The following is a 26,723-nucleotide window of genomic DNA, read 5'->3' as shown; positions in this document are numbered from 1 at the left end:
GTGGGTTCCTGTCACTTGAGGACCTTCAAGGACTGGGTACCCTTTTCATGGTTAGGGTCCACTCCCTTGGACCTGTACAGCACCCTGCAGGAATGCCTTAGCGCTGTAGTGTCCAGGATTCCATTTCGCAGGGTCTAGCGCCCAGAGGCTGCATTACTGGCAAATCTTGCAGGATCTTGAGTCTTTTTTGCAAGGCTCGGGTACCATTTATCTAAGCATATAAAGCCTGTGTCAAATGGATCCGATCGGTCAATCCCTTGAATCATTTAAGAACCGTTTGTGGGACTAGAGACCTGGAGCTCAAACAAACCGCACCATCCACCTTGCAGACACTGGTAAAAAAAAATACTTCCTGTATGGGAGGGGTTATATAGAGGATCACTTCCTGTACAAAGACCATTTGTCTACCAGTGTCCATTCACCTGGAGATGGAGTATAACCAGCAGGTAATGAATATTAGCCTGACTCTGTGTCCCACGATGTATGAAAAAGAAATAACATATTTTATTTCCTGCCTGGGAGTGATTGCTAAAAAATTAGAAAATAAAAACAATTTTAAGCAAATTCATTTTAATAAAAAATATTTACACAAAGAAAGAGGAGAAAAAAACAAAAACAAAAAAAAAGGAAGAAGGGACATGTGCTATGAGAAGAAAACATTTATAAAAACACATTCAATGAGTGAGAAGAAAACTTTTACATTTTCTTTGGTGCCCATATTTAAAAAAAAAAAAAAAAAAAAAAAAAAAATTGTAAAATACTATAAATAAATCACAAGCTCAAACAAATGATTTGCCTTAGTGCACGTCTTTACAGGTCTCTCCATATGAATGCATGGGAATTACTTGACAAATAAATAGCACAGATGTTTAAAAGCAGCAGGTCCACGTCTTGTAAACAGTCCTTTCTTAAAACACAGACATGTCTCTGAATCCACAAAGCGGCAACACTGCGACAGACAACAGGGTAAAAAGTGTTGTCCCTCTATTGGTCCGATTTTCTTTGATCAAGTTACAAGTTTCCTTTTTTTTTTTTTTTTTAAATGCCTGACTTTAAAACCTCAATCCTTGAAGTGGTTAAAAGGGATGGGGCTCAGAGTGGTTATTTACAAAATCACTTTTCTGCTTTCAAACACAAAAGGATAAATCTGCTCCACACCAGTGGCAACGGCCTGCACATTTGGACCTGCAGAAAAAGAAAAACATTTTTTAAAAAGTAAAGTATTTCATCCTAGAAGTACTTAAACATATTTTTGTACCTGGCATACATGCAGTAACAGTGCTAGTTGAAACAAAAAAAAAAAAAAAAAAAAGGACTAATCCTTGGCCATGAGTGGTGTTTGATATGAAAAGTGATCAGTTTTCATAAGTGAGGAAAGGTATGAATTAGATTGATTCTTGTTAATGAGTGAAGAATGATATTAAGACAGATCCTTACTCACAAGTAGGGATGCTACGAAGACCAATTCTTGACTCGAGTAAGGACTGGTATAAAGACTGATCCTCGTGAGTGGAGATAGTATTAAAGTGGAGTTCCACCCAAAAATGGAATTTCCACTTTTTGGAATCCTCCCCCCCTCCAGTGTCACATTTGGCACCTTTCAGGGGGGAGGAGGGAGCAGATACCTAATACAGGTATTTGCTCCCACTCCCTGGCATAGATCACCGCGGTGTCCTACACCACTTCCGGCGCCTATTCTGTCCTCCCCGCTGTATTCTGGGAGACACACAGGTCCCAGAACACAGCAGGGACCAGTGAGGATGCACAGTGTGACTCGCGCATGCGCAGTAGGGAACCAAGAAGTGAAGCCGCACGGCTTCACTTCCAGATTCCCTTACCGAGGATGGAGGTGGCAGCAGCCGAGAGCCGACAGACAGATCGGCTTTGGCCGCCAACATCGTGGGCTCCCTGGACAGGTAAGTGTCCATATATTGAAAGTCAGCAGCTGCAGTATTTGTAGCTGCTGGCTTTTAATATTTTTTTTTTCTACGGACCTCCGCTTTAAAAAGGGAGGAATGGAATAAAGCAGTCTGTTACTTGCTTATGGAGTGAAGAATGGTATAAATATGAAGACTTATCGTTGCTAATGAGTGAGATAGGAAGACTGATCCTTGCCTGATAGTGAGGAATGATACTCATGAGGATTGGTATGAGGAAACCGGATCACAGGTAAGGAATGGTAAAAAAAACGACTATTCTAAATATGCAGCAGTCAGCAAAGAAATGCATGCCCCGAGTAATGCTACACCCCCAATCAAAAAAGCACTATAGAAGGCTACATTTTTAGAACTAACCCAAATTCAGAAACTGACCACCAGGCAAAAACTGCATAGCTTTTACTAATTATTAAAAGTTCAGAAACTTTTTTTGCAGCTACATTGTACCAAATTGCCTCTGTAATGAAGTTGCCAGTTTTCTTCAGGACTTCCTCATTACGAAGTACCAGTCCAGCCTACATATGACATAAGATTGAAAATCCATCAAGCACCGGATTGCGAAGCAAGGAGGGAACCCATGTGAGCTTTTCGTTTATAGTCCCGACGTACGTGTTTTACGTCACCGCGTTCAGAATGATCGGATTTTCCGACAACTTTGTGTGACCGTGTGTATGCAAGACAAGTTTGAGCCAACATCCATCAGAAAAAAATCCTAGGATTTTGTTGTCGGAATGTCCGATCAATGTCCGACCGTGTGTAAGGGGCATTATTCATCCCAAAGGTGTTCTATCGGGTTGAGGTCAGCACTTTGTGCAGGCCAGTCAAGTTCCTCTATCCCAAACTCGCTCATCCATGTCTTTATGGACCTTTCTTTGTGCACTGGTGCGCAGTCATGTTGGAACACGAAGGGGCCATCCCCAAACTGTTCCCACAAAGTTGGGAGCATGAAACTGTCCAAAATGTCTTGGTATGCCAACGCCTTAAGAATTCCTGTCACTGGAACTCAGGGGCCAAGCCCAACCCATGAAAAACAACCCCACACCCTAATCCCCCCCCCACCAAATGATTTGGACTAGGGCACAAAGCAAGGTCCATAAAAGGCATGGCTGAGCGAGTTTGGGTTGGAGGAACTTGACTAGCCTGCACAGAGTCCTAACCTCAACCAAATAGAACACCTGGGATGAATTAGAGTGGAGACTGTGAGCCAGGCCTTCTCGACCAACATCAGTGCCTGACCTAACAAATGCGCTTCGGGAATAATGGTCAAACAGTCCCACAGACACACTGCTAAACCTTGTGGAGAGCCTTTCCAGAAGAGTTGAAGCTGCAATGGGTGGGCCAACTCAATATTGAACCCTACGGACTAAGACTGGGATGCCATTAAAGTTCATGTGTGTGTAAAGGCAGGCGTCCCAATACTTCTGGCAATGATAGATGTTCCATCTCTTAAATAACAATTTTGAAGGCACATGCATGTGTGACTTTAGTGCTTGTAAACCTCTGACATAAAATATGAACAAACCATATCCCTCTAGTGTGTCCTTGTCTCAATCCAAAGTACTAATTGTCATTTCTGTCTACTGCCCTGTTCCTCTGCTATCATCATGGGCCACTTATGACACGTTTTGCTGACACAAAGAGATAAACAGGTGACGGGGGGGGGGGCTCTAGTGCACAACCTGTGAATGACAGCCACTGCTCTGTGTGTCCCTTCCCTCCAATCAGCTCTCCTCACCGAGTGTAACCAGCTCCCCACCCCCTGCTTTCGGAAAGCTCAGAAAATATGTACATATTCTGCACTTTCAATGGCTGCAGAGAAGAGAAGACTGCAGATAAACAAGTACAACCTACGAACGAGGATTTGTTTCCTCTCCATGTATCATGGGGGTGTCCAATCTGTGGCCCAAGGTGGCTCTGAATGCGGCCCAACACAAAATCGTAAACGTACTTAAAAATATTAATTTTTTTTAAAAAATTTTGTAATAATGCGTTAACAATTAGCAAACACATGAGGCTGAAGAAAAATTTACAGTGTCTCTTTGCTGGACTTTTATAAGTTTTACCTTCCCAAAGAAAAAATACCCCACTCTTCACAAACTCCTTATTCAGGTCATTTGTTTTTGGCAGCACCTATATTTGTGAGCAACTATTTTCAAAGATGAAGCAAAGGGCAAAATTAAAACCAAAATATCTGATGAGCACCTTGAGAATTGCTACTACAGCCACTGAACCAGATATTGATGCGTTATTGTACACAGTTTTTGATAAACTATCACACTAGTTTTAGGTTACTCTTTTACATCAATTGTAAAAAAAAAAAAAAAAAAAAAAAAAAAATACAAAAAAAATTGTTTTATCACTCAGATAGGTACATTATCTGTATCAGTAATCTTTAACTTGTGATCTGCCTGACTTTTTCTGCTCATCGGCTATCCTCATTAGTCATGTATTTTATGCGTGGCCCAAGACAATTCCTCTTCTTCCGATGTGGCCCATGAAGGTCAAAAGGTTGGACAACCCTGCTGTAGGGCAAGGTAGAGTGTACAAGACTGTTCCTCCCACAGAAACTTAAATCAAGACCATAAGAGACTTATCTTATAATGACTGGATGGCCATATATCTCCTCAATAACAATGGGCAGGACAATATCTGCCTGCTCTGAATAAGTAGACATAAGGGTTTCATTTACTAAAACTGGAAAGTGCAAAATCTGGTGCAGCTCTGCATAGAAACCAATCAGCTTCCAGATTTTATTGTCACAGCTTACTTGAACAAGCTGAAATTAGAAGCCGACTGGCTACCATGCAAGCTGCACCAGATTTTGCACTCTCCGGTTTTAGTAAATAAACCCCTTAGTGCACAGAACCTATAACAACCTTCCCTTATTACTGACAGAAGACAACATTTGGTACTTTTGATCCTTTTCTCAATGTTTCCCTGTGTCTTGACTGCCTTAAAATTCTCATTATCACAGTCTACTGGGTCAATAAAGACCCAGGAGTCTGAAGCATTGCTTAAAGTGGAAGATAAGACTATAGCCTCGTACACACGGGTCAAATTTCGGGAGACATCGACTGGTTCAATAAAAATCGGCCGACATCTTGTCGATCAGCAGTCACGTGACCGCCCCTCGCTCTCTTCCTCCGATGTATGTACTACAGAGGGAGGGGCTGAGATCTCCCAGATGTCTGCCAGGCGATCATGTGACCTCCCTCTGTAGTACTTACTTCGGAGAAAGAGAGCAAGGGGCGGTCACATGACTGCTGATCAGCGAGAAGAAATGGTATTTAGAAGATCAAATTTTCAAAAACAACATACACTGTATGCATGTTATCCTACTAGAGGGGTCGACAATGGTTGTGTGCAGTAATTTTTGCACTGCCCAGAACGGTGCTAGAAGAGAAGGGGAGGGGAGGCTCACACACAGAGCTGACAGGCAGGGGAGGGGGAGAGCACACAGGAGAGCTGCAGATGACAGAGGCATGTAAACTGACCACGGTGTCAGGGCTCAGCAGTCATGATAAACTGGGGTCAGTTTACAGGAGGGAGGACAGAACCAAGCAGGATCAGGCAGGTATTTCAGGTGATAGAACGGGCCAGATTACACAGCACAAGCACTGTGCTGTTATTTATGCTTTAAAGGAACAGGAGCTTTTTTTTTGGGGGGGGGTAGCAAACGCTTTAATACAGGACAGCTAGGAGGAGGGGGAGGGAACATTTTTATGAATAAATTAGATGTAGCCTTCAATTCCACTTTAAAAGCAGAAGAATTGCTTGCTTTTAACTGGGATGCTTTTCACAAACCACATATGAAAAGCATCTCACATTTTTTTAACCATCCATGCAAAAATTCAGAACACTCCTTTTGGTTCACAACTGCATTAGGCATAAGAAAGAATATGTGAAAAGTTTGAGTGTATTACCTGTTACTGTAATACTTCCAGTTGAGAAAATCTGTAGTGTTGTTTTTAAAGTCTTTATTCTATAGCAAACCGCAGGGTGAAGTTCAGGCTCATAACTGCACGAAAACACAATATTTACCATAAAAGTCACATTGGAATGAAATGAATTAAAATGATAGATGGGGAGAAAAAAAAAAACAAAAAAAAAAAACGTACCTTGCATGAGGGCGGTTTTTCTTTGTAAATTCTGGGAGCCTTATTTCAAATGGCATATTACACACTGCCAACACATTGACAACTTTAAATTCTGTAAATTTTACCTGTTATACAAAAACAAAGAAACACTCAATTATGAGAGCAATATTCATTAACGCATGTATACACACACACATATATATATATATATATATATATATATATATATATATATATATATACACACATACACACACACACACACACACACACAGGGCTCAAAATTTCAAGTCCTGAGCTACTAGCCAGGCCTCAAGGGTTACTGCCCACCAGTTGCCCCGCCCCAAAACACTCCCTCAAATTATCTCATGAAATGACACTTAAATGTTTTATGCAGAATTAAGTTATAAAAATAAATATTAACAACAACTTTATCTGTGCCCACCAATGCAGCCTCTGCCCACCAATGCAGCCTACCTGTACAGGGGAGGAGAGGAACAGGGGAACCGTCCGGATGATCAGAGCACAAGAAACACAACAATAACAGCTTATTTCAACAGCTGTGTTCCCGCCGCTCAATGTCACATAGACCTCCGCCCCCTGGCCATGGAACTTTGATTGACAGATCGCCCGTCCTGGGATTGGACAGGTGATCAGGCAGCCATAGCTCGCTAGCCCTCAAAGTACACAAATGTCACAAAAGGAAAATACCTCAAAATGCGAGTGGAATCTTTGAGGGCTGTGTATATATATATATATATATATATATATATATATATATATATATATATATATATATATATATATATATATATATATATACACACACACACACACACAGTTGTGCTTATAAGTTTACATGCCCTGGCAGAAGTTATGATTTCTTGGCCATGTTAACACAAAAACATTTCTTTCACTCATGGTTAGTGTTTGGCTGAAGCCATTTATCAATCAACTGTGTTTACTCTTTTTAAAATCATAATCACAACAGAAATCACCCAAATTACCCTGATGATTTTGGCCTGATAACATGCACACAAGTTGACACAAAGGGGTTTGAATGGCTATTAAAAGGTAACCATCCTCACCTGTGATCTGTTTGCTTGTAGTGTGTGTGTAGGCAGTTGCACTGTATAAAACAGGAAAGGGATATAAAAAAAGATATCCAAGAAATTGAGAATGCCAATCAGCAGTGTTCAAACTCTAATCAAGAAGTAAAAAATAAGGGGTTCTGTTGAAACTAAACGACGGTCAGGTAGACCAACAGACATTTCAGCCACAACTGCCAGGAAAATTGTTTGGGATGCAAAGAAAAGCCCAAAAATAACTTCAAGTGAAATACAGGACTCTCTGAAAACATGTGGTGTGGCTGTTTCAAGATGCTCAATAAGGAGGCACTTGAAGAAGAAAGATGGGCTACATGGTCGAGTCGCCAGAGGAAAGCCATTACTACGCAAATGCCACAAAGTATCCCACGCACAATACACCAAACAGCACAGAGATAAGCCTCAACCCTTCTGGCACAAAGTCATTTGGAGTGATGAGACCAAAATTGAGCTTTTGGTCACAACCATAAACACTACATTTGGAGAGGAGTCAACAAGGCCTATGATGAAAGGTACAGAGGTGGATCGCTGATGTTTTGGGGATGTGTGATCTACAAAAGGCACAGGAAATTTGGTCAAAATTATTGGCTAGATGAATGCAGTATGTTATTGAAAAATACTGGAGGAACATTTGCATTCATCAGCCAAGAAGCTGGGCATGGGACATACTTGGACATTTCAACATGATAATGATCCAAAACACAAGGTCAAGTCGACCTGTCATTGGCTAAAGCAGAATAAAGTGGAGGTTCTGGAGTGGCCATCTCAGTCTCCGGACTTCAATATCATTGAGCCAGTCTGGGGAGATCTCAAACGTGCAGTTCATGCCAGACAAGCCAAAAATTTACAGGAACTGGAAGCTTTTTGCCAAAAGGAATGGGCAGCTTTACCATCTGAGAAGGTAAAGAGCCTCATCCACAAATACCACAAAAGACTTCAAGCTGTCATTGATTTTAAAGGGGGCAATACACAGCATTAAGGCCTCATGTACACTTCTGCTGGTAAACGGAAGTTCAGAGGCAGTTGGATGCTTTTTTCAGCTACCCCTGAACTCATCCAATGTTATCTTATCAGTACAGTACATGTACACAGGTTCGTTTAATGTTGTTTTTAGGCAGTTGAGTTTAGAGGCCTTTATTGGAAAGCAAAAAAATGAGTTCAGACGCTGAGTTTAGAGGCATTTCAAGTGCCAAACGCTTCTAAACGCAGTAATTCGCGTTTAGCCACGTTTCATTTACAGGCGTTTTTCATTTTTTGACTATTTTGAAAATGTTTTTTTCAAACGCTTCTAAACGCAAACGCAGCTAAACGTGGTATGTAAACGTGGCAAAACTGACGTTTTAAACGTTGGTTACTATCTGTCAAGTTAGTTAAATCGTTTAGAAGAGGCTGTAAAAACATCTCGTGTACATTAGGCCTTAGAACTGGGGTATGTAAACTTTTGATCAGGGTCATTTGGGTAGTTTCTGTTGCCATTATGATTTAAAAACAGTAAACACAGTTGATTGATAATAAATGGCTTCAGCCAAACATTAACCATGAGTGAGTGAAAGAGAAGTTTGTGTTATTCATATTCTCTGAAAAACGGCCAAGAAATCATAAATTTTGCCAGGGTATGTAAACTTATGAGCACAACTATGTGTGAAAATTATATTTTATATATAAAAGCAGATATGGCTAACCATGCCCACTCTGTGCTGGATGAGCTTCAACAAAGTGCATAGGTGACTTTAGGAGTCTAACAGACCCTTGATGTCCCTTTAAAAAAGAGGACATGCCATGCGAGTTTGTCCCACGTGTGAGCTGAACTACCATTCTATCTCTCTCGAACTCTGGAAATAAAGAATCGGGGGGAAAAAAAAGGCACATGTCACCTGCACTATGCTATCTCATAGGGGGCTCATCAGTCCTGTTGCGATAGCAATAACATTTGCAAGAATTCAAATGTTTAAAAACATTAAAGTTTGATAAAAAAACAGAAAAAAATAAATGAAACACACACATTAAAAACTTTTTTCTAAAGTCACACATTCCCACAAACGTGTATGAAAATTAAGATTTCCATATATATTTGTGATTGCAGTGAATGCTGGAGTTAACAAAAATAGATCCATTATTTGATATTAAATGTAAAATTGATGAGCTATAAAAAGGCTTTTAAGGCGCAACCTATAGATAATTTTGTGTACCCTAGATTTTGCTGTTTCACAAGCATGCACAATTTTGAGACTTTACATATTTGGTATCTACTTATTCAGCACAGTCTCATGTTTTATCAAAAATAGGGAACGGGTGGTATATTGGGATTGCATGCACTAAAACTAATGAGAATATACAGTGGGGACGAAAAGTATTCAGACCCCCTTACATTTTTCACTCTCTGTTATATTGCAGCCATTTGCTAAAATCATTTAAGTTCATTTTTTTCCTCATTAATGTACACACAGCACCCCATATTGACAGAAAAACACAGAATTGTTGACATTTTTGCAGATTTATTAAAAAAGAAAAACTGAAATATCACATGCTCCTAAGTATTCAGACCCTTTGCTCAGTATTTAGTAGAAGCACCCTTTTGATCTAATACAGCCATGAGTCTTTTTGGGAAAGATGCAACAAGTTTTTCACACCTGGATTTGGGGATCCTCTGCCATTCCTCCTTGCAGATCCTCTCCAGTTCTGTCAGGTTGGATAGTAAACGTTGGTGGATAGCCATTTTTAGGTCTCTCCAGAGATGCTCAATTGGGTTTAAAGCGGTTGTATAGTCCATTTTTTAACTTTTACCTACAGGTAAGCCTATAATAAGGCTTACCTGTAGGTAAAAAAAATATCTCCTAAACCTGTACGGTTTAGGAGATATTCCCCCTGCTATGAGCCGCTGACTGCAGCGGCGCATGCGCACAGGGGATTCTCCGCTAAAGGCCCGGCAGATGCCGGACCTTGCCGGGAAAGAAATCTCCCGCGCGCATGCGCGGGAGTGATGACATCGCGGCTCCAGCCACTCACAGCGCTGGAGCCGCGATACCCGGAAGACACGCCGTATACAACTTCTTTAAGTCAGGGCTCTGGCTGGGGCATTCAAGAACAGTCACGGAGTTGTTGTGAAGCCACTCCTTTGTTATTTTAGCTGTGTGTTTAGGGTCATTGTCTTGTTGGAAGGTAAACCTTTGGCCCAGTCTGTCCCGAGTACTCTGGAGAAGGTTTTTGTCCAGGATATCCCTGTACTTGGCCGCATTCATTTTTCCCTCGATTGCAACCAGTCATCCTGTCCCTGCAGCTGAAAAAAAAAACCCACAGCATGATGCTGCCACCACCATGCTTCACTGTCGGGACTGTATTGGACAGATGATGAGCAGTGCCTGGTTTTATCCACACATACCGCTTAGAATTAAGGCCAAAAAGGTCTAGCTTGGTCTCATCAGACCAGAGAATCTTATTTCTCACCATCTTGGAGTCCTTCAGGGTTTTTTTTTAGCAAACTCCATGCGGGCTTTCATGTGTCTTGCACTGAGGAGAGGCTTCCGTCAGGCCACTCTGCCATAAAGCCCCGACTGGTGGAGGGCTGCAGTGATGGTTGACTTTCTACAACTTTCTCCCGACTGCATCTCTGGAGCTCAGCCACAGTGATCTTTGGGTTCTTCTTTACCTCTCTCATCCAGGCTCTTCTCTCCCGATAGCTCAGTTTGGCCGGATGGCCAGCTCTAGGAAGGGTTCTGGTCATCCCAAACGTCTTCCATTTAAGGATTATGGAGGCCACTGTGCTCTTAGGAACCTTAAGTGCAGCAGATATTTTTTTGTAACCTTGACCAAATCTGTGCCTTGCCACAATTCTGTCTCTGAGCTCTTCAGGCAGTTCCTTTGACCTCATGATTCTCATTTGCTCTGACATGCACTGTGAGCTGTAAGGTCTTATATAGACAGGTGTGTGGCTTTCCTAATCAAGTCCAATCAGTATAATCAAACACAACTGGACTCAAATGAAGGTGTAGAACCATCTCAAGGATGATCAAAAAAAATGGACAACACCTGAGTTAAATATATGAGTGTCACAGCAAAGGGTCTGAATACTTAGGACCATTTGACATTTCAGTTTTTCTTTTTTAATAAATCTGTCAACAATTCTGTTTTCTGTCAATATGGGGTGCTGTGTGTACATTAATGAGGAAAAAAAATTAACTTAAATGATTTTAGCAAATGGCTGCAATATAACAAAGAGTAAAAAAAGGGGGTCTAAATACTTTCCGTCCCCACTGTATATACGTATGTGCTGGGTGTTTTAAGTAATCTGTCTAAATGTGTATTTTAAAGTGTTACTAAACCCAGGACCCTGCATTCACTATATCTGGTCTCCCATAGTACACAGAACATGGAAATGCAATTATTTTAGTAAGTATATACTGCTAAATATCTTATTTCATCTGCAGTATATAGCAGTCTTGTGACTTCTATCAGTGTCTGGCCAAGAACTGGTTAAAGCTTGTAGGAGTTTCATTCTTCTCTGACTGTTCTATGAGGCTGCATGACCCCTCTCTTTGTCTTGACAGTGCTGTATGGCCCTATGCTGATCACATGCAGCCTCCCAAAAAAAACAAAAAAAACCACAAAAAAACACAACTCTCTAGCAAGACCCACCAAACTGCGCAAGTGCAGAGTGCCTCCTAGGGCTGTTCTATCAGCAGATGGATTGGGGACTGTGGAAAAAGGGAAGGATCATAGAAGACAGGATTTTTTTTTTTTAAACATTGGGCAGGAATTTTACAACTAACAGAGGTACATGTCTGTTCTTAAATAGCTGCTGTGACTGATTTACTTTAACCACTTGCCCTTTGGAAGATAACACAACCCCCTCCCCCCCCCCCAACCCCTCCTTGGCCAGGCCATTTTTTTGTGATACGGCACAAGTTAACTTAACAATTGCGCGATCGTGTGACACTGTACAAAAAAAAAAGTGTACTTTCTTGGCACAAAAGAGCTTACTTTTGGTGGTATTTGATCATCTCTGCGTTTATTTTTGAGCGATAAACAAAAAAAGACCGACAATTTTGAAAAAAAAAAAAAAAAAATCTATTTTTTTTTTTACTTTTTGCAATAAAACATATTGTTTGTGCAAGAGAAATACAAATAAGCCGCCCCTGAATCCCTCTTGCTCCACTGCGCCAAAGAAAGGTGCAAAGCTATATAAAAGATGTGTAAACGAATACAAAATGTGTGTACATACACAGTGTACAGTGAAAAAAGCTGCCACTTAAATAAAAACGTAAATTGATCAGAATCCCAAAACTATATCTCTCACATGTGTACAGATAGAGATAGTGGCGCTAATATAAATGGTGTGAAATAATGAGTCAGAGCACCATGATGCCTATGACCCTCTAATTATACATAAAAATAATAGTAATAAATGTATCATGAAAAAAATTTTCAACACCCAGTGAAAAGTGTAATTATAGATAATAAATTACAAGAATTGAATGATTAAGTTCAACAGTTGTTTTTCAATCTTCTTGTGTGATAAATCTTCTACTCTTCCACCACACCACCGTGATAGTGACACCACTCCCTCTGAAGAGTGAACTCACCAGATTGTATAGCCTCCCACTCTCGTGTTCGGCAAAACAGCAATTGTAATGTATAGAATCACAGCGGGAGCAAGCCGCCTGCGGGGCACACTCAAGCCCGATACCCGGAAGTGCAGGATCACGTAAATATATACTGTACATGATCCTGTGCAGCGCGGCCGCCCTGCAATAGTAAAACTGCTATAGGGCGATCGGCAACTGGTTAAAGCCTAATTTAAAAAAAAAAAAGTTTTGGCTGCAAAGGAACAATAAGAAAAATGTTTTTATTGCTGTGTGCATATCTTACGTACTGTCTAGGTAACAGCACAGAAAATCTACTTAAAAAGGAACAGGATTAAGACAACAAAAAACTGACAGATGCTCTAACCTCTCCTCACTCAACTAAACAAATGTGCTTTTACTGATTTCAGTGACTCGGTTACAGATTTTTTTTTTTTTTTTTTAAGGCGGTTTTAAGCCTTTTTCGTTTGAATAGCGACGGTAAAACGACATGGCGCTTTACCGCTGACGCCCCCAATGCCCCAGCGTGAAAATAGCTTAAGGGTTCCAAAGCATTTAGACAAGCGATCCACATTGCTTCCTTGTTATTATAACTAGCTTCCCAAGAGAAGAAAAGAATACATTAAAATGTCTACATATTTCTCCTGCACATGTTCAACCATTTTGCCAAAACTACTATTGACAGTTTTTTCAACAACCTTTGCTTGGCATTGAAGTAGAAGATCCACGTTTGAGCAAGCATATATGTAAAATTGCGCAACAGCTTTATTTTCATGCTATAACTGCTGAAATGACTGCTTTATTTATCTTTATTTGCCAAAGAAACATTTAGGGAGACATTTTCCGATTTCTTGAACAAGCTTACCGCATGTCTGCCTCTGGCTTGAATATATTTTGTCAGAGACCAAGCAGAAGTATGCATTCAGTGAAGTCAGATATTATCTGCATACTTGTTCTTTTTCAAAACCTACTTATCCATAACTCTAATTGTACTGTCAGACAGACTCACCTGGGACAGAGGCTTTTGGAGGGGACTGAATGCTAGCCCCTTGCCTACCGATTATGGGCCCTGGCATTTGAGGGAACGGTGTGCTTTGTGAGTTGTATGCCTGGGGGACCCTTGAGGTGGTGTTACTTTGGATTTGGGTCCTTGTCCCCCAGGACACACAGACTCTGGGAACCCTGTGTATGCCATATTGGAAATGGTGACTGGGAGGGTATGTCTTGGATTGCCTAAAATGGGACAGTAATATTTATCCACAATGTCTTCCAGGATATATGTAAAGACTATTCTTGGTTTGTTTGATTCTGAACTCAACATGTTAGTTGAGAGAGCCAATCACATTGGCCTCTAGAACTGGGTAGGAGCCGGACAGTCTACTCCTACTATAGTTTGTTGCCTACTAGGCTGAGGGGGGGAGATCACGGTTTGTATTGTTAATTGTAATTAGTTCCTGCTATTGTGAGAAGGTGTCCTGTGTTTATACTAATGTGTGAAGCTCGGTGACAACAAGTCTGACCTGTAGTGAAATCATAACAATGCTCAGGAGGGCACGGAGTAACATCGGCTGCTTTAAGGGATTAATTAGGTTTCCGGTTACAGTTGTATTGTAAGACTGCTGTATATATTGGTGTGTCATCTCAAACAAAGGAATCCATGTTCAGCAGCTAAACAAGTATCGTCTTGTTTTGTTCTTGTGAGCAGTTGGAATAACTGATATCTGTATTCAGACTGTGAGGAAGCGGTATATGACGAAAGCACTCAAGCGGAGTGTGGGACGTTGCGTTACATACTGAAACCACTGGATCGGCATTAGAGCCTGGCTGCTTAAAGAGGGGTACAGCTGTCTTAATGTTGATTGTTGTATGCGCATAGTTCTGTACTGCATAGATGACAACTATTATTGATATAGCCCACATTATACACACATCTGTTGCACAGGATAAACACAATGCAGTTATCCTTGTGCATAAACAGAGAAAATTAATACTGTACCAAAAAGCCAAGTTTTTGCAAACAACGAGCCAACCGCCTAGCACCGAATTTGGCTTCCTCTTCACTAGAGCAGAAAAAGAAAAAACAATGAGCCAAACAATTATGGGGAGTATAAAACAATAATAAAAAAGAAAAAGAAGAACAAAAACACAACACACAAACAAAAACAAAATGCTGTAATGCATAACAACTAGATCCCTGTAAAACATGCTAACTGGAATCTGGCCGGTAGGGAAAAAATTACCATGATATTTAAAAGAAGTATAAGATTATAAAAAAAACAAAAACAAAAACAAAAAAAAATACCTCCATGCTTCAGCACTGGTCTGATGCTCCAGCTGCCCCCCCCCCCCCCCCCCCCCCCAAGCCCAAGAACTGAATCATCACATGACTGCTCGTTCAGCTCTGAGAAGAGAGAAGTGGCAGTTAGACTGTCTCTGCTCACCCCCTTCAGCGCTCACCGGAGTGCCAGGTAGGTGAGGGGGTGGGCGCAGTGGGCTTCGGCTCTCTACCCCATGCTGAGACCTGGAGCCTGCTGTCCACAAGGCAGCTGAGTGGATTCCGACAATATGGTGGAGATCCTTCAAGAGCCTAGAACAGCCCTGTGACATCAGCCGACAGCGTGCTTTAGCCTGCTGATTCTGGGACACAAGAGCAAACGTAAGTGCACTCTTGTGACCCAAAAGACAAGTATTGACAAAAAGCTTGGACCATACTTCACTTTTAGGTTTTCAGTGTATGTTGGTGGATGGATTCAAATGATAAGTTATTAAAGGAAACCACTTAGGCTGAACTGGGGTCTTTATTCAACCCAACTATGTAAAGATATGGTGCTATCAAATCTGGATTCTTCTGAAAGTAGTAAGCTTCAAATCAATTCAGTGATGTCAGCTCCAATATTTCTATCCCAACAAGTTTATTTTGCATCTGGAATTCAAAATTTTATACCCAAATTATAGGCACCTTTTAATTGCTATGACTATCATGGAGTAGGTCTTATTTATGCAGTTCAATATCTTATGTATTATTTATTTGTAGGAGATAACAGAAAGAGGGGCCAGCTTACATGGCTTTGTTTGAGGTAGCTGAGGTCAGGCCTGGAACTACAGAGGGGGAAATATTACTATGGTAGTCTCTGGCACATGATTATCCACAAAAATGGAAATTTTACTTTTTGGACTAATTACTTAGTGCAGTAAGTTAAATGTTGAACATGTGTGCATTATATATTTTGACAGAAAGGAATACAGCTTTATTCACCCATCTTTACAAGACCTGTCCTTAGGACTCTCATGAAATTTGAAGAAATGTTTTACCTTGTAGCTCCTGTACAAATAATTTTTCCAGATGACCAGATTGTAGCAGTTATTCTAGGCTTTCTCAGTTTCATCAACACCTTCTAAAATAAGAAAGATCAAGAAAGAACACATTTAGTCTAAACAGTCAAAAGATTACAATACATGCATTATTCTACATACAGTGTCTTGAAGTATTCATACCCCTTGAAATTTTCCACATTTTGTCATGTTACAACCAAAAACATAAAATGTATTTTATTGGGATTTTATGTGATAGACCAACACAAAGTGGCAAATAATTGTAATATGGGAGGAAAATGACTGAGATACTGAGATTAATTTACACACAAGTGGACTCTGTTTACTAATTAGGTGACTTCTGAAGGCAATTAGTTCCACTAGATTTTAGTTAGGGGTATCAGGAATACAAATGCACACCACACTTTTCAGATATTTATTTGTAAAAAAAAATTGAAAACCATTTATCATTTTCCTTCTACTTCACAATTATGTGCCACTTTGTGTTGGTCTATCACATAAAATCCCAATAAAATACATTTACGTTTCTGTTTGCAACATGACAAGATGTGGAAAATTTCAAGGGGCGTGATTACATTTTCAAGGCACTGTATGTAAAGTGTTTTGGGATTAATGAGGATGAATTCTAAAATGAATTTGCTGTAAATATTAATCTTTACCGGAGAGCAAATCAACTCTTTTTTTTTTTTAACCATTCACATTTTGAGCAAGGAAACTGCTGGCACTATATTAATCTTGTAAAATAATAAATAACTCAAAAGTATTAAGAAACAACAAGCAGCATTTCCGGGGATACAGGCACCCTATTAAGTATATGCAAATCTCAACTTTTCCATTGTAATAATTTTTTTTAGCCCCCCCCCCATGTCTCCCTATGAGCCGTATTATTGAAAGCCTTAACCACACATATATGCAGAATTCAGAAAGGGGGATTTTTTTCCTGGGAGCCACATATATGCGTTCCTGTGTTTGTGCTGGGATAGCGCTCGATCACGCACTCTCAGGACTTAGACTGAGCTGTTACCAACAGCTCCAGGTCTTCTTCAAATATTGGGAGTAGGGAGGACCGGCTCCTGATCGTGTGATCGCCGATTAGCTTACTACTGGGCTTGATTAGTTTAGTGAGTGTCAGTTACTGTCAGCGTGTTTAGGTAGGAAAACACACACACAAAAAAAAAAAAAAAAAAAAAAAAAGTGTACTACTATGGGTACAAAGAAAAAAATAACACATAGATATGCGGTATCGCTGCGATCGCCAGGAGTAGGAGAATTTATTTTGCAGTTTTATTTTGGTGGTGGGTCACGGTAATGGCATAAAAATATATAGCTAAGTTTTTTGTTTTGTTTTATTTACTATTTGTAGCCAGTTTTCCTTTAGTAAAAAGAAAAAAAAAATACAGGAGATATCCATTAACAACCAAATGAAAGCACAATAAGTCTTCAAAAAAAAAAAAAAAAAAAAAAAAAAAAAAAAGGGTATAATAATATCCACCTGAATACAGTAAGTAGTTGTGATGATATATACAGTTTTAAAAACACATTGACATTTAAAAATGTCAATGTCAGCAGGTTTACAGAATACAGACAGCGGTCTAATAGGAAACTTAAATGGATGGAATGGACACACCCCCTGTACACAGTCTCATAGGGAAACATGCACAGCCGAGACTGTCAATCACCTTCTATGTGTAAGGGGTGGGGTGAGTGGGGGATCAGAGTGACTAAGTAACACTTGCAATTAGCAGAGGGATAAGAGAAAATATATGAACCAAACTAGGTGCTTTGGATTGAGGCAAATGCACACTATGGAGGGATATGCTTTGTTCAATTTTCATTTCAGAGGTTTACAACCACCCTAAGGGGGTTATTTACAAAAGGCAAATCCACTTTGCACTACAAGTGTAGATCTGAGGGGGGCATGCAAGGAAAATAAAAAGCAATTTTAGCTTGCACATGATTGGATGATAAAATCAGCTGATCTTCCCCTCAGATCTACAGCGACTGCACTTCCAAATGCACTTTCAGTGCAAAGTGGATTTGTCTTTCGTAAATAACCCCCCAAGTTTTCCATAACATCTAACTATGAGAGACAGGGATAGAAGAAAGTTACTCACGCCAACTTCACGCTTGTATATTACATTTATCCCCTCCAATGCAATCTTTCGCAAGTTTAAATGACATCTGGTTCGAAACACACATACAACGTTTGTGATTAAAATATCTAATGCCACATCGCTGTCCGCATCCATTGAGGTGGATTACTCGATTCTTGTACAAACCATGAAGAATGCACCCTAAAAAGTAATATGCAAAAATTAATATACAATGCCTACATGTGGGATCAAAGACTGATATGTTTAAATTCAAGCTTAATAGCTTTACAGTAGATAACATTTTGGCTTTTATGGAGGGTTATGGGTAGAAGTTGTTTGCTTTCAGACTGTCTCTCTCTACTCAAAGAAAAGTCAACAAAATTAAAGCTGAAGTAACCCAAAACAAAAAAAAAAGTCTGGGGGGAGGGAGGTGTTAGAAGTACTACCAGATTTAAACACACTAACAAATTAAAGCTTAACGCCAGCAAAAACGTAATATTCAATTAGTTTTTTCCTTTTGTGACAGGTTTTGCATGAATAAAAGCTGGTCATTTCAAGCACCCCTGTCAGTGGCAAATGATTTGTCTCATCCCTGTAACTACAAGAGAGTATTACAACAGATTTACTGGTTGGATCACCAGGTGAAAAATAAGGCAAAGAAAGCCTAAACAGGAAACTAATACAACTACCATATCTAAGAATTGCTAAGCTGCAATGCTTCAAGGTGTCATTGATATGAGCTCGCCCTGCCTCTCTCATAGGGAGAATGACAGATGCCAACACTGGACACTTAGGTGACCCAAAAGCCCTACAACAATAACCATATCAGCCTATGGTAACAATAGCGACCTAGGTAGCAGATGAGAAACCACATGCTGCGCAATACTAATCTTTATAAAATACCTTTCCACACAATTCTTGCATAGGGTTAACATGTTAACAATATGTAAAGGTACCATCACATAAGTCACTTTAATTAGCTAGAAGTAGTTAGTCACATTCAACTGGATTTGTTCAGTAATGTTGGAGGATTCGTACCTTATCCAAGCCATTTCTTCAGTTTTAATCAGTGTAAGGAAGATACCTTAACATCTATACACACAAGGGACACAGACAATGGGATCAGGGCAGATGTTGATTGTCCAAGAATGGGGTGGGAAGTGTAAAAGCTGTGGGTCAACCCAGTTCTAATTACAAAATCCAGTCAATGGTCTGGGTTGGTGTTAATCATTTGCCTCATATGGCTGAAGGAGTAAATTCTAGACACCATCTAGAAAAAGGGTGTGAATAGGCCCTCGAAGTACTGAAGTTAAAGACATCTAGGAAACAAGGATTTTCCAAAAGATTTCAGCAACAGCAGCCTTCATATCCCCCCATAGAGATTTCCATTAAGAAAACTGGTAGTCAGCAACTGGTTATTTACTGGTAGTCCACAGATCTGTAGGTTTTACAGATTTTCAAATACCGCCACCATAAATCTTTAACTGAACCGGACTTGCATAGCAGCAAGGGTCTTGTGTCAAATACCGCACCAAATAAAAAAATCCTTTTGTGGCCAAAGTCTTTATTGTTCGACAAACAGGGCAAAAGAGAGCCAAGGGGCCACACAACCCCCCTTCTTCAGGGCTGGATAAAATGGCGGAATGGAAGAGGGACTCAATAGTACTCCTGCAGGCAGATGTCATCATAAACAGCAGTCAGTGGCCTCCAATTCCACTCCGAATACCAGCACTGACTGCTGAGTCCCTTTTTTACTTTTGAGTCCACTTAACATTCTGTTATTGCACACAGCCCTGATGAAGGTAATTGTATAAACACATCGACTGTCTTTTGTCCTGCTTGTAACCAGTTGAGCAATAAAGACTTTGGACTCCTATGAATTGTTACACTTGGATTTCTCAACATGGGTGAAACTCCTCTCCTGGCGCAAGGCGGCTCTGCTGTGCAGGATCACGTACTTAATACATGATCCTGCATTTCTGAGTCTGAGGTGCACATGCTGCCAGTGGCCTGCTCCTGCTGTGATTAGACACAGCAGGAGCTGAACCGCAGACTTGATGTCCGCCAGCACCCGCCAATGCTTCGGTACACAGGCAGAACGGCGTTCTGCCTATGTAAACAAGGCAGGTCACTGTTCTGTCAGTACAGAAGGCATGGATCCTGTGTCTCTGCTAAGCAGGGGCACCAATGCATGCCTTCCCCTAGTACAAGCACCTCCCCCACAGTAGTAAAGCACTGGTCAGGCACACATTTAACACTTTGATCGCCCCCTGATGTTAACCCCTTCCCAGCCATTAGTACAGTGACCGTGCATTTTCCCGTTCTGACAGGGAAGTACAGAGTGATTGTCTGTTCATAATGATCAGGAACAGCGATCTCTCTGTACTCCGTCAGTCCCCTCTCCCCACAGTTAGAAACACCTCCCAGGGAACACACTTAACCCCTTGATTGCCCCTAGTGTTAACCCCTTCCGTTTATAAAGAAAGAATTGAGCTAGGTGCGTGATAAATAAAAAACATGTAAATTACTAAAATAAACTGTGAAGGATATCCTGCTGCTAGGCACTATAACCCCGATATAGGGCAGAGAAAGATAAATGTATAAAATAAAAGTGCAGCGCCGGATAATAGACCAATATTTACCAAGTGAATATAATGTGTAGGTTTACACTAATGTAAAGTATATGAAATTAATCATGATCAAAAATAAGAGACATTGAGTGAAAAAAATAGTCCATACGTAATTAATGTGTTAAAGAAAATACGTGCATAATGAAACACAAAATGTGACAACAAAAAAGTTCATAAGTGAAGGTGTCCCAACGAAAGAATTCCGATACAGGACCTTGAAAATGTGTTCTCCACCACTTGTGCTGCCCGTCACCTTTCAATAAATAATGGAGGCTTACCAGAAAGCCTGTGACCGCCCTTCCCAGGGGGGTCAAGTCAGGCTTAGTAGAAACAGCAGGGACACTGTTAAGGACTCACTTCTCTCACGGGTGACCAACTGACGTCAATAAGGAATAACTTCCATGGCACACTCACAGGAGACATGGATAACCGAAGGGACAGGAGCCGCACGCCAATGAGCATCCACTGAAGATTGAGTTGCACGAGTTAGATTTACCAAAGCATGATATCATTCATATCATGACAGGGAGCTGAAAGCTCACACAACCATGGACCGAGAGGTGATTCCAGTGATGGAATTCTTCCGCTGTATCCTGCATATCAGCAACATTACAACATTGCAACATTGTTGCTGCTGATTACAGAATAGTTACTGGTGGGATAGTGATATGCAGGATACAGCGGAAGAATTCCATCTATTATCCCATTGTTTTGCAAATCTACATACACTACAAACCGTATGATTGAATTGGTTCTGATATCGCTGTTTTACTAGCACAACAGCTTATTATTCTTATATTATTCTATATTTTGTTTGCAAATATTAAAAGATTTTAACTACCAGCAAGAATAAGTCTTTACATTTAACCACTTCAATACCGGGCACTCTCGCCCCTTCCTGCCCAGGCAGCGCCTGTTAGCGGGCATTCACTCACCTGCTCCTGCCACGTCCCATTAAAGTGACCAGATTACCAAGTGAAAATAAAACCAAATACAGAAACCAAATGCCGTTACCACATCTAATGATTGTTAACCTGCTATATATTACATTTTTGTTTTTGGGTTTAGATATCCTTTAATGCTTGTGTAGCCGGCATTTTAGGAGGCTACCTGAGCACCACACCCTTTTGTAGCTATGTAGAACTTTAAAAATAAGTGCATATGTGGCTTAAAATCCAGTAATACAATGGGGTTGATTTACCAAAACTGGAGAGTGCAAAATTTCGTGCAGCTGTGCATGGTAGTCAATCAGCTTCTAACTTCAGCTTGTTCAATTGAGCTTTAGGCCCCATTCACACCTATGCGAATTAGATGTGCGTTTCCCCACACCTAATTCGCATAGCAGGAGAATGTGACCGGCTCCCTATGGAGCTGGTTCACATATCTCCGGGGCGGCTGCGGAGCGCACTGCACAAAAATGCTGTGCGTCCTTGGCTCCGTTTCAGGGCCAAATTCAGGCATAGAATCGCCCTGATTCGTCCCTGAAACAGGGAACAGGGATGCACAGTGCTCCTGTACGATCCGCAGCGTGTTATAGTGTGAACTCAGCCTCAACAACAAAACCTGGAAGCTGATTGTCTACCATGCAGAGCTGCACCAGATTTTGCACTCTCCAGTTTTAGTAAATCATCACTCCGTCTCACTGAGCTCTGCACATGCTCAGTTGCTCTCTATTTTTCAGCGCTGCGCTGAAAATCACAACAGGCCAATCTGCTGACAGCCTAAAGATTTACTGCTGCTCAGGGGCTTTAGCAAGACGAAGCAGGAGCAATGCTGGAGGCTATTTACAGCGCACATTTATTTGGGTAGCATAATTATTAATGTGGAATTTATGTTTCTTGCTAAAGAACATTATTATTTATCAAGTTATTCTGGGTAAAGTTCCACTTTAATACTGCACTATAGCCAAAATACGGCTACAGCGCGATCGTCTAGTTCTGGGAGGGCGTCCATGGAAGTCCTCCCAAAACCACCCCCGAGGCACACACTGGGTGTGTTCTGTGACTGCTGTGTCCTTCGGACACAGCGGATCAGTTATTTCCACAAAGGGTCAGCCAGTTATCAGCATTAGTGCCCTGATTATCAGTGCAGCCCCATGAGTGTCAATCAGTGTCACCTATCAGTGCAGCCTATCTGTGCTGCCTCATCAGCGCCACCTCATCAGGGCACATCAGTGAAGGAAAAAAAAAATACCTATTATATAACAGAAACTACGTTTTACATTTTCGTTCATTTTTTGTTTTCTTTAGAAAAAAAAAAAACTCAGTGATGAATAAATACCCCCAAAAGAAAGCATTATCCAAAGTGCAACAGCACTGAAAGCTGAAAATTGGCCTGGGTAGGAAGGAGGTGAAAGTGCCCAGTACTGAAGAGGTTAAGCACCCCTGCCAGTTGTAAAATGGTTTGTCTCATCTCTAACTGCTACATCTCGCAGGACAGCTTGTTCTTTTGAAAAACAACAGACTTACTGGCTGGAACACCAGTTGAAAGTAAAATAAAGCCTGAAAAAGAAAAACAAATACAGCCATCACTTCTAAGAACTGGTAAGTTGAAACATAATAGAGTGACATTAACCACTTCCCGTCCGCCATATAGCAGAATGACGTGCACAAAGTGGTTAAGTTGACCTGACTGGGCAGGGGGGGCGCAGTGCGGCGATCATTGGTGTGCCAGTCTGTCACACTGCATCACCGATCTGGATAAAGAGCCTCTGATGAAGGCTCTTTACCACGTGGTCAGCTGTGTCCAATCACAGCATAAACAGGAAGAGGCTTTTATCGGCTTTTCCTCCACTCGCACTGACACAGACACTGGTAGAGGAGAGCCGATCGGCTGCTCTCCTGACAGGGGTGGGTCTGCACTGACTGATTATCAGTGCAGCCCCCCCCCCCCCCCCAGGATGCTCACCAGGGATGCCCACCCAGGACCATCAGGGTTACCAATCAGTGCCCATTAAAGATGCCAATCAATAATGCCTGCCAGTGCCTCATCAGTGCTCCCTATCAGAGCCATCTATAAGTGCCACCTATAAGTGCCCATCAGTGCAGGAGAATATGTACTTACTGGTATTTACAAAAATTTATAACAGAAGCAAAGAAAAACTTTTTTTTTTTTTCAAAATTTTTCATCTTTTTTTTATTTGTTTAGCAAAAAATAAAAATCCTAGTGGTGTTCAAATACCACCAAAAGAAAGCTCTATTTGTGGGGAAAAAAATGATAACAATTTTGTTTGGGTACCGTGTGGCATGACCGCACAATTGTCATTTAAAATGTGACAGCACTGAAAGCTGAAAATTGGCCTAGGCAGGAAGGGGGGAAAGTGCCCTGTATTGAAGTGGTTAAAAGGTTGTTCAAAAACAAAAAAAAAATAAAAAATAAAAAAACTTACCTGCTCTGTGCAGTGGTTTAGCACAGAGCAGCCCAGATCCTCCTCTTTTCAGGTCCCCCGAAGGTGCTCCTGGCTCCTTCTCTTCAACCAGTGCTACCAATAGCAAGCTGGTGCGTGCTCGCTCCCGAGCCCCACTTTATGCAAAGCACCTTTGAACTTGGCACAAAATGATGACTTTTCAAGAAGGGTAGGTTGCCACAAGTTTCCTTAACGCGGACTTGTGAAGTGCCACTCAAAGCACCAACGTAAATTCATGCGGTGAGGGCTGGCATCCAAGAAACTCATCCTGGCATACTCTAGAACGCAGGTGAAAAAACAAAAAGAAAAAAGGCCCGGGGGCCCAATCCAGCCTGCCAAGCCTTGTCATGTGGCCATCACACCCAGAACTCCATTCCACCACCTCTGGCTCTCACCCTCCACTTCTGTGTTATAAGGGACAGCTTTGCTTTCAGTGGCTCCTAGATCCAACAGATCCCTGCACACACTCACAGCGGGGACAGATCAATCTCCCTGCAAGGGGACGCAGAACCGCCTACACAGGGAGGCGCTAAAGCTGAATAAATGGGTAGCAGAACCACTTACACAGGGAGGAACTAGAGCCAGGCAGTAGAGTTGAGAGGAAGTTTTAGGGGTGTGGGTTGGGGTTGCACACTCTCTAAATCCTGCACTCTGTACATATTGGGCCGAACTCTGCGCATAGAGCACCCTTAAACCCTGCATGGAGCACACTCCTGAACGCTACATGTAGCACACTCCTGAACCCCATGCTCTGTATGTAGCTCGCCCCTGAATGCCACACTCTGTACGTAGCACACCCCTGAACACCGCACCTTGCATATAGTGCACCCCTGAACACCGCAGCCTGCACGTAACTCGCCCATGAACCCTGCATGGAGCACATCCCTGAACGCTACATGTAGCACACTCCTGAACCCCATGCTCTGTACGTAGCTCGCCCCTGAATGCCACACTCTGTACGTAGCGCACCCCTGAACACCGCACCTTGCATGTAGCGCGCCCGCGAGCCCTGCACGCGGCGCGCCCGCGAACCCTGCACGCGGCTCGCCCGCGAACCCTGCACGCGGCTTGCCCGCGAACCCTGCACGCGGCTCGCCCGCGAACCCTGCACGCAGCTCGCCCCTCCAATAGGCCAGAGACTGCTGCTGGGTGCTGCCATCTTGGATGTGATGTCAGCAGACGTAGGAACTCTATAGTGTTCTCTCCCAGCAGGAACATAGTACGTTTTGTAGGGAGAGGTGGAGGAGCTGGGCCAGCACAGGCAGCCATTAGATATTCCCAGATAAGTAAAACCTTAAGTGCAACCTTAATGCTGATGCGGCCCGTGATGAAATGGAGTTTTGACACCCCTGGTCTAGAACATCATAGTGAATGGGATGGTGCACACTGATTACAGACAAATCAACTGATTTGGATGTCTTTGATGTGTGGTGTCCCATTCTTTCTTCACTATGTTGTTCTAGACCAGGGGTGTCAAACCCCATTTCATCATGCGCCGCATCAGCATTAAGGTTGCACTTAAGGTTTTACTTATCTGGGAATATCTAACTGCTGCCTGTGCTGGCCCAGCTCCTCCACTTCTCCCTACAAAAACGTACTATGTTGCTTTTGGGAGGGAACACTATAGAGTTCCTACATCTGCTGATATCACATCCAAGATGGCAGCACCCAGCAGCAGTCTCTGGCCTATTGGAGGTGTAGAGAAGGGAGGACTTTGTAGGGGGAAGAACATACAGACAAATGATATTCTAGGAGGATGTTGTCTGCAGTGTGAGGACAGGTCCTGGTGAATTGGTGTGTGTAGTCAGTAGTGTAAATGGCCTCCATGTTGTCTGTGATACATTAGGGGCCCTATAGTCCTGTGCACATAATAAAGCTGGCCCTGTGCCTGCAGAAGGAGCTGTGACATGTCAGGAGATGAGGGATAGCACTGAGGGAGCTCATCTTAATGAATGAGGTTCTGTAATGCAGTGTCACAAAGGAGTGGTCACCATACGGCATCTCCTCAGTAATACTCGCCCACCCGGGACAGGGCACAGACCACCCGTCCGTAGCCGGGCCTGCTGCTGCCACAACGTACCTGTGAGTGCACCGTCACAGCCGGTGCAGCCAGTACAGTGCACATCCAAATCCGTGTCTTTCCGGAAGCTGTGCTGGGACCTGGTAACCCTGGAGCGCAGTCCGTGCCGCTCCGCCCTCCCGCCAATCAGCAAACGCCGCCAATAGCCTACGACGGCTCAAGCATCTCCGCCTTCGCCCGGGCTAAGAGTCTGTGTGTGATTGGCTGGAAGGAGGGCCGTGGCGGTTAGGGGTGGGGTGTAGGGTGGTCGTGGTCTTTGTTTGGGAATGCTGGATGTTGGGAGAGATGAGAGGCGGATATGTCACATCCGGGCAGAGTCTTCCTGGGAGGAGATAAGGGAGGGGGCAGGTCTGTGAGTGACAGGCTAGAAGTCTCAAGGACAGGGAGTTCTCATTCCAATGCATTTCTAACGGAATTCTTCTCTTTATTATTGTTTGAAGGAATGGAATCAGCTTTGGTAGC

General features: G+C 42.1%; 1 protein-coding gene across 1 annotated transcript; it reads right to left on the bottom strand.

The window, feature by feature from the left end:
- Window positions 1-1,006: 1,006 nt before the first annotated feature.
- On the bottom strand, window positions 1,007-26,399 carry TBPL1 (TATA-box binding protein like 1). Its single transcript, XM_073627310.1, has 7 exons — window positions 26,262-26,399; window positions 18,167-18,346; window positions 16,032-16,114; window positions 14,716-14,779; window positions 6,056-6,159; window positions 5,861-5,955; window positions 1,007-1,185 (listed from the first exon to the last, which is right to left on the bottom strand). Exons 2-7 carry the CDS (start codon window positions 18,299-18,301, stop codon window positions 1,106-1,108), a joined length of 561 nt encoding a protein of 186 aa, XP_073483411.1. The 5' UTR covers window positions 18,302-18,346; window positions 26,262-26,399; the 3' UTR covers window positions 1,007-1,105.
- Window positions 26,400-26,723: the final 324 nt, after the last annotated feature.

The sequence above is a fragment of the Aquarana catesbeiana genome, linkage group LG04 (assembly GCF_042186555.1).
Source record: "Aquarana catesbeiana isolate 2022-GZ linkage group LG04, ASM4218655v1, whole genome shotgun sequence".
NCBI classification, from domain to species: domain Eukaryota; kingdom Metazoa; phylum Chordata; class Amphibia; order Anura; family Ranidae; genus Aquarana; species Aquarana catesbeiana.
Note: the sequence above shows the minus strand (reverse complement) of the source record. Positions and strands in the feature narration are given on the sequence as shown.